The sequence below is a fragment of the Sapajus apella genome, unplaced genomic scaffold, assembly GCF_009761245.1.
Source record: "Sapajus apella isolate SASKATOON/1434 unplaced genomic scaffold, GSC_monkey_1.0 scaffold27, whole genome shotgun sequence".
Classification (NCBI taxonomy): Eukaryota; Metazoa; Chordata; class Mammalia; order Primates; family Cebidae; genus Sapajus; species Sapajus apella.
Genome location: NW_022436967.1, coordinates 18,150,274 through 18,169,011, shown reverse-complemented (window position 1 = coordinate 18,169,011; position 18,738 = coordinate 18,150,274). Strand labels below are relative to the sequence as shown.

Below are 18,738 nucleotides of genomic sequence, written 5' to 3'. Positions count from 1 at the left end.
CCTCAGGTTTTGCTGAATGACCAGTAATTGGTTGACATATTTAGGTAGGAGCCATCTTATGAATGGTAGATAAAGGAAAACCATAAAATAAACATAGAACTTCCAGAAGATATGAAACATTCGATTGCTTTGCATTTTTCCTAACTGGAGGACTACTGTCAAGAGGAATACACTATGACATTTAAGAGTTCCAGCATTCTGTAAGTCTTCATAGGTGGTATTTTCCCACCAAGGTCTACACTAAGTGGATCCATTTGGAACCCATAACAAAATGTTATCATCTGCAAAAGAAAAATATTTGGTAAAAAGAATTCTTTGTTCCAAACACCTAAAAGGACTTCCATAAACAATAAAGAAAATAAAAGATTTTGAACAATTGAAAACATTTTTTCTGAAAACTAAAACACATTGGAAACCTGGTACTGAATCAAGTTCCCAACAGCAGAACAGCTGTAATCACAAAATAACTGCAAAGAATGAGAAAAACATGTACACAAAATGTCCAGTTTAATAGCCAACCAATCTGCTCCTTTAAAAACTGTATTTCAGTCAAATCACCATCATGAGAAAGGAAAGAAAAATGTCTATAAAGTAGGCAAGTCTCAAGTAATTAAAATACTAAGGAAGTTAATCAGTTGTTTCCTTTTTTTAACCTTTAAGTAACTTATTTTCTAAGAATGCTAATGGTAAAAACAGCTTATACCCTTTGCAATATATTTGCTCTATATGAATGATTTGCTGAATAATGAATATGAAATGAACTTTTATTCAATTATATTTATGTTCTAGATACTCTGCAAAGACCTAAGGAGCAAAGATAATAGTAAGATAATAAAAAGATAATACCCTCCCTTCAAAATTCTACAATGTAGTCCACCCCACCCTGTCATCCCTCTCACTCTTATACTCTAGCCGCCCCTATCTGAAATATGTCATCACCTTCCACCCATATAGCTCAAGCCAAATACTGAAAAGTCATTCTTGACTCTTCTCTTTCAAAACACAATCCATCAGCAAGGCATATCAGTGTTAGTTACCTTCAACATAAAACTGGAAGCCAACCACTTCTCACCAAATCTACTGTTAAGGCCCAAGTACAAGCCACCATCGAATCAAACCTTGACCACAGCAACAGATATCTAGCTGGTCTCCCTACTCCACCCTTGCCTCTCTACCTGTTCTCCACAAGGCAGACACAAAGACCTTCTCAAGACATAAATCAAAGCACATCTGTCTCCTGCTCAAATCCCTTCAATGACTTCCTTCTACCACCAGAATAAACCTAGTTATCTACTCTAGAACTACCTCTCTAATCCTACAAACCACTGCTGGCCTCTCATCTGCTGACCAGTAGCCTAGTGGCTTTGTTTCTGTCCTTTGAACAATCTGACTTCATTGTCATCGCTGCTACAATGTGGTTTCTTCAGCCAGGTCTTCTTCAGATGGCTGCTACTCTTATTGTTTAGGTCCTAACACAACTTGACAGCCAGCTAAAGAAGAAACCCACAGCCTAGGTATTTGATCCTGTTGTTCTGTTTTATTATTTTAACTAAACTTTTTATTGAAGTGTCACACAATTACTGAAAGGTGCAGAAACTTTAGCATACATCTCAATGAATTCTCACAAAGTAAAGACAGCCATATAGCTATCATATAGATCAAGAAACACTCTCCCCAAATCTCTACTTCTCATCACTACCCTCACAGTGGGGTAAATACAATCTTGATTTATAATTTCAGATTAGCTTCATCTACTTTCAAACTTTACATAAAGGGAATCGAACAGATATACTCCATTTTCTCTAGCTTCTTTCACTCAGGGCTATGTTACTGAGATTCACCCATGTTGCTAAGCATAGTAGAAATATATTCATTATCATGAAATCTTTATAATACTCAATTTTGATATACCAGAATGCATTTGTCCATTTACTAGCATACGAGTATTTGTGATAACTTCTAGCTTGAGACAACTTCTGATAGTGCTGCTATATAGATTCTTATGCAAATCTTTTAATAACATGTTCTACTTAATATTTGTCGTGCGCAATTGCTGAATCATATCACATGCATATATTCATCTCTAGTAGATACCACTATATAGATTTCCAAAGTAATGTGACCAATTTAAAAACCTAGAAGCAGTGTTTGAGTTTCAGATAATGTTTGCAAACATTTGACATTGTCTTTTTAATTTTAGTCATTTTGGTGAACATATCACAGCATCTTGTGCTTTTGATTTGCATTTCCCAAGTAACAAATAAAGCTGAATATCTTTTCACGTTCATTGGCCATATGGACATCTTCTTGTATGACATGACTGTTCAAGTATTTTGCCCATGTTTCTTTTTTTAAAATTGATTTGTATAAGTTCTTACTATATTCTGGATACAAATCCTTTTTCACACAGGTATTACAAGTATCTTATCAACCTCTGTGACTTGCTTTTTAATTCTCTTTGTGGTATCTTCTGATAAACAGTTTTAGTTTTAGTGTTCACCAATTTATCATTTTCCACTTCAGGTTAGTATTTATTGTGCTTATTTAAGAAACCTCTAACATTAAGTTCATAAGTTTCCCTACAAAATTTCTTCTAAAGGTTTATTGCTTTTATCTATGTTTACATTTACAATCATATTAAGTTGATTTTTCATATATGATGTGAATTAATGGTGAAAATACTATTTTCCATACAGATATAATTTTGATCAAATATAATCCTCAAAAATGACATCCTTTTCCCACTGTATCATTAATGTTACTTTTGTCAAAAACAGTGTCTAATTGTCTATTCTCATGACAATTCCAAAGACCTTTTATAAATCTCATTCTATAAATCCTCCAGTTTTGTTTTTTTACTTCAAAGCTGCCTTGATGGCACCTTAGCTTTTTACATAAATTGCAAAATCAATTTCTCCACACATCACTCTCCTTGCAAAAAAATAAATAAAAATAAAGTTGCTAGGATTTTTATTGAGACTGCATCTTTTTAAGTTTTATTTTAGGTTCAGGGACATATGCACAGGTTTCTTATATGGGTAAACTGTGTCACAGGGTTTGGTATACAGATTATTTTGTTGCTTGGGTAATAAGCATAGTACACAATAGGTAGTTTGTCGATCATCTCCCTCCTCAAGTAGGCCCTGATGTTCTCTTCTTTGTCTTCATGTCTACTCAGTGTTTATCTCACTTAGAAGTGACACATGTGGTATTTGATTTTCTGTTCCTGCATTAGTTCACTTAGGATTATGGCCTCCAGCTTCATCCATGTTGCCACAAAGGCATGATCTAGTTCTTTTTGTGGCTGTATAGTATTCCACAGTGTACCTTTTCTTTATCTAGCCTACCACTGATGTGCATATAGGTTGATTTTATTACTTTGCTATTGTGAATAGAGCTGTGATGAACATATGTGTGCATATGAACATATGTGATGATATATGTGTGCATCCTTAAGATAGAATGATTTATATTCCTGCATTGGTCCATTCTCACATTGCAATACAGAAATATCTGAGCCTGGGTAATTTATAAAGGAAAGAGATTTAATTGGCTCATGGTTCCACAGGCTGAACAGAAAACATGGTGCTGGCATCTGCTTAGCTTCTGAGGAGGCGTCAGGAAATTTACAATCATGACTGAAGGCGAAAAAGGAGCAGGCACTTCATATGGCCACAGCAGGAGCAAGAGAGAGAGGTGGGGCAAGTTGTTACACGCTTTTAACTGACCAGATCTCACAAGACCTCACTCACTGTCATAAGAAGAGTACCAAGAGGATGGCGCTAAACTATTCATGAGAAACTCATTTCCATGATCCACTCGCTTCCCACTAGGCCCCCATCTCCAATTGGGAAATCACAATTTGACATGACTTGGGTGGGAACAATATATCTAACTATATCAATTTCTTTGGGTATATACCCAATAATGGGGATGCTAAGTCAAATGGTACATCTGTTTTTAGTTCATCGAGAAATCGCCACATTACTTTCCACAATGGCTGACCTTATTTACATTTCCACCAGCAATTTCCAAGCAATCCCTTTTCTCCACAACCTCACCAGCATCTGTTACTCTTTTGACTAGTAGAAGCCATTCTGACTGGTATGGGATGTTATCTCACTGTGGTTTTGATTGGCATTTCTCTAATGATTAGTGATATTGAACATTTTTTCATATGCTAGTTGTCTACACTTATGTACTCTTTTGAAAAATATCTGCTCATATCATTTGTCCACTTTTTAATGAGGTTGCTTGGATTTTTCCTGTTAATTTATGTAAGTACCTTATACACTCTGGATATTAGAATTTTGTCAGATGTGTAGTTAGTAAATATTTTCTCCCTTTCTGTAGGCTGTTTACTGTTCATAGTTTCTTTTGTGGTACGGAAGCTCTTTAGTTGAAGCTCCATTTGTCAATTTTTGTTTTTGTTGAAATTGGTTATGGAATCTTTGCCATAAAATCTTTCATGAGACCTATGTCCAGAGTAGTATTTCCTCAGATTTTTTGGAATAGTTTCAGTAGGAATGGCACCAGCTCTTCTGTATATATCTGGCAGAATTTGATTGTGAATCCACCTGCTCCTAGGCTTTTTCTGGTTGTTAGGCTTTTTTATTACTGATTCAGTTTCTGAACTCATTATTGGTCTGTTCAAAGATTCCATTTCTTCCTGGTTCAATCTTGGGAGGTTGTATGTCTCCAGCAACGTATTCATTTTCTTCTAGGCCAATTTGTGTGCATAGAGGTTTTCATAATTGTCTCTGAGGGTTTTTTGTGTTTCTGTGGGGTTGGTAGTAATGTCTCCATTGTCATTTCTGACCTTGCTTATTTAAATCTTCTCTGTTTTTCCTTATTAGTCTAACTGGTGGTCCATTGATGCTATTTATGCTTTCAAAGAACTAGCTTCGGGACTCTTTGATCTTCTGTGTGGTTTTTCACATCTGTTACCTTCCATTCAATCTGATTTTTGGTTATTTCTTGTATTCTGCTAGCTTTGGGGTTAGCTTGCTCTTGTTTCTCTACATGTGATGTTAGGCTGTTCATCTGAGATCTTTCTTGTTATTTGAGACAGAGTCTTGCTCTGTCCCCCAGGCTAGAGTGCAGCAACACATTCTCAGCTCACCACAACCTCTGTCTCCTGGCTTCAAGCAATTCTCCTGCCTCAGCCTCCTGGCAGCTGGAATTGCAGGCACCCACCATCATGCCCAGCTAACTTTTGCATTTTTAATAGACACAGGATTTCACTACATTGGCCAGGCTGTTCTCAAATTCCTAACCTCAAGCAATCCACCTGCCTCAGCCTCCCAAAGTGCTGGGATTACAGGCATGAGCCACTTTCTAACTTAATTTGAATGTTTAGCACCATAAACTTCCCTCTTAACACTGCTTTAGCTGTGTCCCCAAGATTCTGGTATGGTATATCTTTGCTCTCATTAGTTTCAAAGAATTTCTTGATTTGGTCTTCAATTTCACTGTTTACACAAAAATCATTCAGAAGCAGGTTAATTTCCATATAATTCTGTGGCTTTGAGTGATTTTCTTAATATTAACTTCTACTTGCATTGCACTAAGGTCTGAAATGTGTTTGCTATGACTTTAGGGTTTTTTTTTTTTTTTTAATGTGCTGAGGATCGTTTTAAGCCTATGTTGTCAATTTTAGAGTATGTACCACCTGCAAATGAGAAAAATGTAGAGTTGTTTTTGGGTAGAGAGTTCTGTAGATGTCTGTTAGGCCTATTTGGTCAAGGGTTGTGCCCAGGTCCCAAACATCCTGATTGTTTTCTGTCTCAATGATCTGTCTAATACTGTCAAGTGGGGCACTGAAGTCTCCTACTATGATTGTGTGGTTATTTAAGTCTCTTTGTAGATCTATAAGAACTCATTTTATGAATCCAGATGTTCCTAGGGTTTGGTGTTTTGTTCGTAGGATTCTCTCATGTAGGAACCACAGTTGGCAGACAGGCCATATGCTTGCCAGTTCAGCCCTACTCTACTGTCTGAGTGCTTCACAGGGGGTACCTGCCCACAGAGTTTAGGCAGAAGCACCACCACTGGGCCAGAAGCTCTAATGGGTGTGGCTCATCTAGATATGAGAGGTGGAGGAAGATAAAGTCACCTACTTGCTGCCTGGGTGTTTCCCAGGAAAACAGAAGGTTGCGCCTGTCAGCTAAGTTCACACAGAAGTGGAACTACTGACTGGGCTGGCAGGTCTATCAGGTATTGCCTGACTGGCTACCAGTGGTGGCAGTGGGTGGGATCTCCCACCCTGCCATCTGGGTACTTCTGAGGACAGCAGAAGGTTACAACTGCACCAAGTTCAGGCAGAAGCAGGACTGGGCCAGAAGTTGGCACTGAGCTCCATGCAATGAAGTAGAGCAATCTGACTGCTCCCAGACCCCACAACTGAAGCCTCTGTTGGGGCTACAATGCCAGTGGTGGTCTGCTCAAGGGCCCAAGGCTTATTAAAGTCTCCATGGACTCAAGAGTTACCCCTGAAAAACATCCTGATAGCTCTCTGCCTCCATCCAGAAGCACGATGGCAGAGTGCTGGGGGACCAGGGGGATTCTCCCATTCCCAGCCTTGCAGAGGTCCCTCTGGAGAGTGTGAATTCCTTAGGCGGCTCTCATTCACTCACCCTTTCTCATGTCAGAGAGGTTCTCCTGCCTCCACACTGAGCCTAGACAGGCTGCTGTCCAGCTTTATTCCTCTCTGCTGTGTCTCCCTGCTGCCTTGATGGATTCCCACGTGGCTTCTGATTATTGGCCTGTGGTGCACATGAGCTGCCTCTGGTCCAACATCTTGGTCCCTCCCCTGAGCCTGCATCTTTTGAAATCTGTTGACTTGCACTCTATGACTCAGCATATAGTTAATTCACTAAGTATTCCATGTACATTATTTGATCAACTGTCATTGGATACAGTATTCTACATTTATCAATTAGGTCTTTTGTATTAATTGTATTGACTGAATTATCTGTATATCCTTTCCAGGTTATTTTTTCCTGCTTATTCTATCAGCAATTGAGAAAGTTGTGCTTAAGTCGCCCATTAGGATTATTCATTCACCTATTTCTACTGCTAAGTTTTTTAGTTTTTACTTTCACTAGAATGTATTGACCCTCTTTATTTCTAGTAATGTTTTGACCCTCTTTATTTCCAGTAATAAATATTTCTTGGAATGTAATGACCCTATTTATTTCTAGTAATGTTTCTTCCTTAAAGTGCATTTTATCAAATATTAGTATGGTTAAGCCTAATTTCATTTGTATTTGCATATGTCTTTCATTCTTTTATTTTCAGAATTTCTGTGTCTTTAAATTTTAAAATTGTCTCTAAAGAGGTATCAGTTTGTTCTTTGGTCCAATTCATTAATCGTGAGTCTTAAATTGAAATGCGCAGTCCATTTAAATTTAGCACAACTATTGATCTAATTGGGTTTAATAGTTACCATCTTGCTATTTTCTATATGACACAGTTGTCTCTTTCTCCTCACTCCTTGTCTTCTTTTTGGATTAATAAAACCATTTTGTCATCCTATTTTTTCCTTGTATTAACTTTTTAGTTAAAACCATCTTTTACTATTATTTTAGTTAGATTATACAGTTACGTAAATTTACTTAATTTATATATTAGAAATTTGGAACACTTAAATTACAGTTACTTCCCTCCAGTCTTTCAAATTGTTCTTATATAAATTGCATGTATTTTTAAGTCAATGTTGTTATTGTTCAATACCAACAATATTTATGTTTATTCACCAATATGGTTACCCTTTATTGCTCTTCACCCCTTTCTGTATTTCCACATTTCCATAAGGATTCCTCTTGCTTTTTCGTGAAGAACTCCCTTTACTTTGGTATTTCTTCTAGTACAAGTAGGCTGGTGATAAAGTCTCGGTTTTTGCTTGTTTGAAAACATCTTTATTTGCCTTTTAATTTTGACAATACTAATAAATGAAACTTGGAGGATCTGAAGTTTATTCTGAGGAAAAAGGCATCAAATCCTTCATGTATACATTTAGTTTTATTGTAAAAACAAAATAAACATATATGTATTTTTAGGGTTTAAAACCAAGAATCTTCTTTCTTTTCCCATGAAAGAAAAGTAGAATTTACAATTAAAAGGGACAAAATTAAAATAGAGAATGTCAATTCCAAGGATTTTACATATTTTAGATGATCTTTCAAGTAGTAGAGCTCAAGTCATCACTAGAAGAGAATTTTGTTTTAAAAATATAAGTTAAACTTCAATTGCCCATGCAAAAAGAGATGACATGTTGTCAAAATACCCACTTAAAGCCGTTAACATTTCTGCTTCTGCTCCATTCTCTCTCCTCTCCTTGTAACACTAAATAACCAAACATCACAAATCCATCCTTCCCTGACTTAATTCCATTTTATAAGATTTTTCTTTTTTATTTAACAAGACAAAGTACATGTACATGACAATGTTAAATGTCCATAATCACAGACACAGTGTAATCTCTGAATCCTTTAGAGAAAGTAAAATCAAGAATTTTGTGCACTAATGCAAAGACGATAAGCACCCTCCAGCTTCCAGCAAAACAAAGGGAGAAAATTTTCTTCTTTCCCACAGTGGATGTTGATTTGTTAATTCCACATCACTACATTCACATTTTTTTTAAGACAAGAAACTTGGATCAGAAATGGGTAGAGATGCTTTTTCCATTGTATTTTGCTCAAGAGTCTCCCACAAGTAAGTGAAGAACGAGATCAGGGAGAGAGAGAGAAAGAAAGAGACCTTCTTTCCCAAAGAACGCAAAATTTCTAAAAATAACAAGCGTTAGGATCTATCAGTGTTCCACTAGTCATCCTCCTCTTCAACTTTCCTCCCTCTTCTACATCATCACCATCTTCATCTTCTTTCCCTCTGCCCTCATCTTGTTGATCAAAATATATTCCAAGTCTTCATCATCAACACAAACATCAGCTTCTTCTCCTTCCCCTTCTTTTTATCTACCATATAGGAAACCAAGCTGTGCTTTAATAGCAGGTGTTCGTTTTGTTTCGGTTTGAAACAGGGTCTCGTTCTGTAGCCCAGGCTGGCAACATCATAGCTCACTGACATCTCAACCTCCTTGTCTCAAACTATCCTCTCACATCAATCTCATGAGTAGCTAGGACTAAAGGCATGTACCACCATGCCCAGCTAATTTCTTCATTTTTTGTACAGATAGGGTCTTGCTTTGTTCAGTTATCTGGAAACCCTCAGAGCAGAGTTCTTTTAGGTTTTTATGGAAGCTTCATTACTAGGCATGACTGCTATTAGTCACTAGTAGTATATCACTTCAACCTTCAGCCACTATCCTCTCCCTAGAGGTGAGGGGGCCCTGGGGAATGAAAGTTCCAACCCTCTAATCACATGGTTGTTTCCCGTGACAAACAGTCTCATCCTGAGGCTGTCTAGGGGACTCCAGCCACCAGTCATCTCATTCGCATACAAAAAACACTTTCATACTCTAGTGATTCCAAGCATTTTTGGGTTATATGTCAAGAAACTAGACAAGGACCAAATATATATTTCATAACATCACACGTGCTCATTAACAAAATAGATATTTTATCTTCATCTGTCTCCTATCTGTTCTTCATTGGTTCAAATTAATAACCAAAGAGAAAGAGGTTATTAACTAAGAACCATCATCAGTGTGTAAGTGAAGAGGGTTGTAAGGATTGGAAAAGAAGTTTCCAGAAACAATTCATATATATTTTAACTTATATAAGGATATTTTTAAACTCATCAACAGAAGGATCCCCAACTCATCTAGCATGTACACTTATTCTGAAATAATAATTTGCTATATCTGTAGGAGATTCACAATCACACAAAAACAGCTGCAAATCTTATAATGATGTCTTTTAATGGCTATATTTTGTGGAGTTTTGGGGGGTGTTTATTTCTTAAAAACAGTTTAACACAACAGGTAATTCCCATGCAAAATCAAAATTTAAAGGTAAAAAGACTATATAGTAATAACAAAAGTCTCCTTCTCTCCTCTTTCTTGCCACCCATTACTTTTCCTTAGAAATAGCTATTGTTACCCATTCACTTATATTTTAGGTACATCAAGCATTTTTATATATGTCCTTATGTATTTAAATAAACAAATGATAGATTATGTACAAGTCTCCATCCTTTAAATTTTTTTTTAATTTATTTATTTTGAGGCATAGTTTCACTCTTGTTGCTCAGGCTGGTGTACAATGGTGCGATCTCGGCTCACCGCAACCTCGGCTGCTGCATTCAAGCGATTCTCCTGCCTGAGCCTCCTGAGTAGCTGGGATTACAGGCATGCATCACCATACCCGGCTAATTTTGTATTTTTAGTAGAGACAGGGTTTCTCTATGCTGGTCAGGCTGGTCTCAAACTCCCAACCTCAGGTGATGTGCCTGCCTCGACCTCCCAAAGTGCTGGAATTACAGGCATGAGCCACCATGCCTGGCCTACATTTTTAAATACTTTGTTTTTATTTCAATAGCTTTGGGGGTACAAGTGGTTTCTGGTTATATGGATGAATATATATTCTACAGTGGTGAATTCTGAGATTTTTAGTGTACCTGTCACTTGAGCAGTATAGACCGTACCCAATACACAGTCTTTTATTCCTCACCCTTTTCCCAGGATGATGGCTATATTTTGAAAACATGTTATTTACCCAGTCCACAAAGTCAGAAACTGCCCACAAAAATAAATAATCATAATCTGATACACTGGATTTTATAATATGCAACTATCTAGTAGGTGAAATGACTAATTGCCCTGGTAATACATTAGCCTCTGATGTAAAACAGTTTTCTTATGAATGCTCCAGGAGATAGATGTAGGAAAATAAACACATATAAAACATGTTAAATGCCATTAAGTCAGGCTGGTGCAGGTGACACGCATGGCTCTCACAGTGCTCTGTGTATCCCACATTGCGTCACATCTGGAACCCTTCCTTACGAGGCCACGGGCTTTTTTTTAAAAGCAAATTTCAAGCTCTGTGTGTTTTGGTTTTTGTCCTAATGTTCCTTGTGTTGAGATAAATATCTTTTTAGCATAAGTTGTGGATGATATAAGGCATTTAAGTAAAAGAGACTTGACTGTTTCCTTTGAAAATGCCACCCAGAATTAAGATACTTCACTTGAAACTTTAGTTTGTATCTCGTTCTTTAGGATTCTGCATACAGTAAGAGCTGTCTTTCCATAGAGGGACCACCCAGTGTACTGAACTGTGACATGGCATATGGCTCCACCAGCAGCAGATCACACCACTGAACACCCACCGCATCTACTGAAATGTTCAAAGACTAACAGGTAAATGCAGACTGAGCATGAGTGAGTGAAAAAGAGGGGAATGACACAGAGACCTTGTGATTTCAGAGCAGATGCAAAGCTCAAGAATGAAGGACTCCACTGGAAACAGGATAACACCAAGTTCCCAACTTATCAGGCCAGTTTCTACATAAAACCGCTTACAAGCAATCCCAAAGAATCACTTTGGAAATAGAGAGAAAGACCAACAGCCAATAGAGGAGAGCTGTCTGGAGGATTCCAGCAGCTACTGAATTCACCAGCAGCCACTTTAGAACAACTGAATAATGGTCAGAAGAAGTAGCAAATAAAATGCACAAACTGTGTTGCATTCCACAGGTGCCAAAACTTGAAGTTATATGCTGGAAGCACAGAGCCAGTGCCTGGAGAAAATATATTTGAATTGTGGTTTGAAATATCTAAGAAAATATTATAGAAAGAGGATGTCTTAGAGATGTAAAAAACAAAGAATTATCAAGAGTTTAGCCAATAGTAGTACATGAATGGATTTAGGTCATAGATTGAGTCTGAATTAACGGAGAATGGTAGGAAATTTATCGCAAGCTCCAAACCACCTGCAAAAAGTAGGCAGAAAGACTTCTAATTAAGGAAAGAATGGAATACAATGCAGACAACCCCGTCTCTACTAAGAACAAAATTAGCCAGGCGTAGTGGCATGTACCTGTAATCCCAGCTACTCGGGAGGCTGAGGCAGGAGAACCTCTTGAACCTGAGAGGTGGAGGTTACAGTGAGCCAAGATCGTGTCACTGTACTCCAGCCTGGTGTTAAATTGTCAAAAGGAAGCATTTACAGTCAAACACTGGTTCCTAACCTCAAGCTCTGTAATGCACCTCAGGTCTGAGAAATCCAGGGTTCTTCTGCTTAAGCACTTAATTTTAAAAGAAAAGTAAAAATCTGAGGTGATCAAGAAGAATTAAAGGCCAATAATACTCAGTCTATTCAGAGGCTAAGCTTGAATTCTGTGACCAATACAGAAAGAAACTGAGGTACTAGTGAGTGCTCTGAGGCAGTGGGCATCAGTAGAAGGAGAGGTGGCAGCAGACACTATCAGTGCTCACCGTGATCCTAAGATCCCTTCCTACACTGTCCCGTGCTCACAGAGGCTTATACCTACCAGGAAGCTAAATCCTGACTGATATCTCCAAGTTCTTTGGTATGAAATGCCTCCCTAGCCCCGGGGCTCTTGGCCTTATCCACAAGGACAACTGGCATTATAGGCAGAATACAGGTATAAACTGAGAAAGTTATGCCACATGCTCTCTCACATGACATCATTTCCCAGACACTACCACCAGTTTCTGATTAATGTTGCATAACCACAACATATGTAACTATTGGGTTGAGAAGGACTACTCATGTGAGAGCTTCATTGTGGTTAGCAAGGTAGCTATGGGACACAGCAGAAATGACTCCCATAACCAATCGAAATTTGCCCCCAAGAGGAGGGAAGGCTCATTATCTCCCTCTGGAAAGACTCAAACAGTTCCATAAGGGGCAGAAGTAGAACCAGTAACAGGACCAATTATGCTCCTGCATCTGTGCTCTTTCTGAATCTTAGCATCCCAAAAGCTAAAATAATAAAAAAGACTTTCAATAGTATAACTCAAGGTTTGGAAGCAGCTCGCTCACTCAACCTAATAAAGGATAAGATTAAAGACAGCAAGGAGTAACTCTGCAATTCTAAAGGTGCTGTTCTTATATGTTCCCTCTAGAAGACCTACCACAGACAGAATCTGCCCCTTGCCCTGCCCAGCTGCACAGAGCAGGGAATGGCTGATATGGTTTGCCTCTGTGTCCCCACACAAATTTCACTTTGAATTGTAATAATCCCCATATGTCAATGGCAGGGCCAGGTGGAGATAATTAAATCATTGGGGCAGTTTTCCCAATACTGTTCTCATGGTAGTGAATAAGTCTCACAAGATCTGATGGTTTTATAAACGGGAGTTCTCCTGCATAAACTCTCTTGTCTGCCACCATGTAAGACATGCCTCTGCTTCTCTTTTGCCTTCCACCATGATTGTGAGGCCACCCTAGCCATGTGGAACTATGAGACCATTAAACCTCTTTCCTGGCTAGGTGTGGTGGCTCACACCTGTAATCCTAGCACTTTGGGAGGCCAAGGCAGGCAGATTACTTCAGGTCAGGAGTTCAAGACCAGCCTTGCCAACGGTGGAACCCCGTCTCTACTAAAAACAAAATTAGCCAGGCGTAGTGGCATGCACCTATAATCCCAACGACTCGGGAGGCTAAGGCAGGAGAACTTCTTGAACCGGAGAGGTGGAGGTTGCAGTGAGCCAAGATTGTGCCACTGCACTCCGGCCTGGTGACAGAGTGAGACTCCTTCTCAAAAAAAGAAAAAAAAATCTTTCCTTTATAAATTACTCAGTCTCAGGTATGTCTTTACTAGCAGCATGAGAACAGACTAATATAATGGCTAACAATTCAAAATGAAGATAAGACCAAGAGGGAAAAGAACCAGAAGAGGGGAAGGTATATGAACTAAAAGGTTAAATGTATCAAAAGGTCTTAGGTGAAAAAACCAGGCTGGAAGGCAACAGAGACTTTTCATCAATATCCTTTTGTCCCTTCTGAAATGTGTAACAAGTACAAATATTACTTGTTCAAAACGCAGACATAAAGCGTAAAGTAAAATGAAATCATGTGAGTGTACCATTACCTGAGAATAAAAATGTATAAAACCAATAGCTCCTTGGGCAGCAGAGTGAGAGAGCTGGAGACAACTAGTGTGTGAAAACAAAATAATAATGCACACATTAAAGAACCACAGGAATAGATAATGCAAAACTCGATGATGTACTGCTGAACTGTAAACTGCACAACAGTACAAAAATTACTTTGTTTCCTGTATGCAAGTCTTACTTTGAAAATAAACATTTTCTGTTTAATAATTCATTGCTATGCAAGACATTAATGATACCATCACAGTAAAATTTTCAGACAAGTATCAAAAGCCATTAATAATGTTAAAAACTGAATTTGTGCCCCTTAAATGTATACAAATAAAATTTTTTTAAAAAGAAAATAACCTGTTAAAAATGTATTATTTTTATCATTTTATTACTTACTATCAGGTTTTTTGATCATATAAATGTTTGGTTTCTGAAAAACTTTCACAGTCGAAGAATTAACTGCTGAGAAAATTAACACCTTATAGAAAAATTGAAAGCCATTAAGATGTTCAAGTTCATAAAAGTAAATAAAACAGTAGGCTAAATTCAAACAATATCAATAACATTTGTCACTTAAATTATCATGAGGACTATATTATTAATTTCCATTTTCCATCACTTGCACTGAAGAAACCTTTCAGAATCCTTTCTCAGGCACCTTCACTCCCCATCCGCACAGTTTCAACAATACAGATGATGCTTAAAAATGTATTTTGCTTACAGATAATACACAGAGTTTTATGTGTCAACTTGGATAGGCTATAGTACCCAATTATTTAACCAAACACTGATATAGGAGTAGCTGTAAAGGTATTTTGTAGATGCAGTTAACATCTACAATCAGTTTACTGTAAGTAAAGGAGATGACCCTCCACAATGTGTGAGGCCCTCATCCATTTAGTCACAGCCCTTAAAGCAAAAACAAGGTATCCTGGAGAAGAAGTTTTGCCTCAAGACAGCAGCATCACCTTCTGCCTGAGTTTCCAGCCTCAGGACCTGCCCAACAGATTTCAAACTTGCTAGCACCACAATAACATAATACCTTAAAATAAACAAATACACATATATACATATATATATCCTCCTTGGTTCTATTTCTCTGAAGACCCTTCCTGATACATGCACAGAGAGACTTTCTATGTGTAGTTCCTTACTCCAGTTTTCCAACCCTTTCTGATTGTATAATCTCTACTTCCTACTTGTACCTCAGCTCTTAACCTCCTCATAGAAACCATCAAAGAGTCTTGTGTCACATTACAATGTTTCAGTCAACAGTGAACCATATACACAATGGTGGTTTCACATGATTATAATATTATATTCTTACTGTACTATTTCTGTATTTAAACCTTTTTTAATTTCATTTTTTAGAGAAGGGGTCTCCTTCTGTTGCCCAGGCTGGAGTGCAGTGGCAAGATCACAGTTCATTGCAGCCTTGCTCTTGGCTCAGGCAATCCTCCCACCTCAGCCTCCTGAGTAGATGGAACTACAGGCATGTGCCACAAGGCATATATATATATATATATATATATGTATATAAATATATATATATTATATATACATATATATATATATATTATATATATATATTTTAGAGATGGGGTTGCTATGTTGTTCAGGCTGGGCTCCAACTCCTGGCTTCATCAAGTAATCCTCCTGCCTTAGCCTCCTGAGTAGCTGGAATTAGGCACAAGCCACTGTGCCTGGCTTATTTAGAATATGTTGGATACACAAATACTTGCCACTGTCTTCCAATTGCCTCCATTATTCAGTACAGTAACATGCTGTAAAGGTTTATAGCCCAGGAGCAATAGGCTCTACCATATAGCTTAGGAGTGGGGTGGGCTATACCATCTAGGCTTGTACAAATATGCTCTATGATGTTCACTTGATGATGCATTTCTTAGAAGAAACCCCTGTCATTAATCAACACATGAATATATAATTCCTGGGACTGAGCTTTCCAAATTTTTGTTTCAACAGACTACACTGCTGCTTTCCTACTTTGATCACTTGGGCCCTTTTTCCAATACTTAAAAAAGAACAGCAACAAATATAATTGGCATAAACTAGGATGAAAATTCTTATAAAATGAAGACATATAATGGCATTTACAGATCTCTGCATAAGTGAAACTTTAGACTGCAAAAGACTGTCTACTGTTACAGCTCCTTAACTGCGTTTTTAAAGGTAAGGTACATTTTAAGGCAAGATTTTTTGTTACAGCATAAAACTGAAAATTGTTTCTATATAATTAGAACTTCAACTAGTAAATAAAAAAAATATTAAGTATAATTTTATTTACAGAAGTCAAATTCTAAATTCAGGACATGCTTATTTTGAAATTCAAACATCATTACACAGGAAAAACATATTTTTCGATGATGAACTTCAGAGCTCTAAAACAACTGTCTAGTGAGATATTTCAACAGTCTTTCTAAAAAAAAAAAAAAAAGCTAAACTTTCCTTAAAAATTGAAACATTTCAATACTTAAATACTTAACTACAATCTAATTGATATTGATTCCAGACTTAAAAATTCATTAAATGCATTAAATGATACAAAAGAAATATAATTTAACATTAAAATATCATATCCTCACCTCCCACATTAACCTGTAATCCATATTTTCATCCAAGTCTTCAGGCATTCTCTTCTCTCCAGCAAAGGGTCCGAACTTTTCACCCTGAGTAACAATGATTATATTGAAAAAAGATTAGTACAATAAATCAACATACTAAAATAAACTATTTTTTTCTTCTGGAATGTTTTTCTGCAAATCTTCATGCCCAATGAAGAGACATTTTAAAATATCAACTAATTTACCCAACACAAAATGTTTACATATTTACGATCCAACTTAATCTGTTTTTAGCCTAAAACGCTCACTCCACAACATAGGAGCCAACATAAAGGGTTCAATCACTTGACTTGCAAATTCTAACAAGGCACTGGACACTGTATTTCATATGTATCAATCCTCTTCATAGCTTCTGGCAAGAGGTCTTGAAAAAAGCACTGAGTTTTGTCTGACTTGAGAGACAAGCCCACCGGGCAGAAAATCACCTGGTTTCCATAAAAATCATAAATTCATCCCAATTATGGGCAAGAAAGAAGGGGGCTTGCCATTCTCAAAGGAAGAGTGTTCATAAATAAACTTTAAATTTGCCTGCCATCTTTCAAACAGGCAAATTGGCACACTTTAAACCAGGCTTTCTTGAAGTGTGTGCTTTGAAGCCCACCTGCACGAGAAACACCAGTGCTGCCAGTTTGAGATGCAGAATTCTGGTCTTTGTTAAAATCAGAATCTGAAAGTAAGCTGTCCTTCAGTCTACCCTGAAGGAACTTTTAAGGACATGTTCAATGGGCAAGTAACACTCTTCTCTCTAAAGTGAAGAAAGCAGGGACTGCAGAGAAAGTGGAAATGAGTTGAATTTGTCCAACCAGACATTTTATTGAAATGTGTGCAAAGGAGACACACAGCCACTTGTGCTTCTAAACCTGCCTATGACTATTTTTCAGCACAATCCTCCCCTTTGCATGGAGGTGATGAAAGAAAAAAAGCCAACAAAATCTCTTTTGATGAACATTGTAAGGAGAAAAGATAACCACCAAGGCAATGTTTCAAGGATATAAATTACTAAATATACAGCAGAACACCCAACTCCTGAGAAAAGTAAAATTTTAAAGCTTAAAGAAATTACAAATATTAATAGTTAAACCAGCCCCCTCATTTTATAGATGAAGAAGCCATAAATATTGGCAGAGCCAGGAAGACCATTTCTTTAATGTTAACTTAGAGGAAGAAAATACCCACAGAAATTCTTCAAACCAAGACTATAATTGTAAGTAACTTAAACACAGGCAGAGCAAAGAAACAGGGAGATTTCTGACTATTCATAACATTAGAGATACTAATACAAAGTTTAGACAGCCAATGTCAGAGAAGCCTGCTCTGCTTCACAATCCTGTAATGCCTCACTAGTCCCCTCATGCTAAAATGGGCATTCAACATCACACTCAAACACAACAGCCCCAAAGAGTCTTTCTTTACAAAGTAATCGCTTCTCTCCTCCAGGTGGCACCTAACCAGGATTTGATGTCAGGTAGGAAAAGCTCCACAGGAACAGGGGAAAAGAGTTAACACTTACTGAACTACAATATGCCACGCTCCAAAGAATCCTATGTGGAGTTTCCCCATTTAACAACTAAGAAAATTGAGGCCCAGAGTTTAAATAGCTTGTTTGCTTAAGGTCAATCAGCTGGCGATGAACAGACATAGCAGCTAGTGCTCGACTTACGACCATGGTCAGGACCGCGGACCGGTCGTAACACGATTTGGTCATAAGTTGAGTAGGCTATATGTACAGTTGAAATGGTGCACGCGGAGATGGTAGTGCTGCCGGAAGCTGGTCCGCACTGTCGTACGCCCAGCTAGGCAACGTTTGCGCTGCCAGACGCGGAGCAGTCGTGGCTAGCGAGTGTGGTCGTAAAGTTGAATGGTCGTTAAGTTGCATAGGTGGTAAGTCGATCAATACCTGTATCAGGAACCAGTGGCTTATTCTGAGTGAAGAGCTCAGGCACCACCCACTTCACCAAGCCAACACTCAGAACCCTGACAGACAGCTGCATGGTCCACTGCTGAGGCCACCTGATGCCACCTCCTCAGCTTTCCACTGACTACAATTTAGCAATGACCTGGGCC

The 18,738-nt window shown here is 37.9% G+C and overlaps 1 protein-coding gene across 6 annotated transcripts in view; it reads right to left on the bottom strand.

The window, feature by feature from the left end:
• Nucleotides 1-18,738, bottom strand: part of PRDM5 (PR/SET domain 5) — a 218,462-nt gene that overhangs the window by 182,412 nt on the left and 17,312 nt on the right. For all 6 annotated transcript variants that reach the window (XR_004273178.1, XM_032292421.1, XM_032292419.1 and 3 more), the window contains exon 2: nt 16,636-16,719. Coding sequence is in view for 5 of the 6 variants with exons in the window: in XM_032292419.1 (XP_032148310.1) it covers nt 16,636-16,719 (84 nt within the window). In the remaining variant the exon portion in view is untranslated. The remainder of the gene's footprint in view (nt 1-16,635; nt 16,720-18,738) is intronic.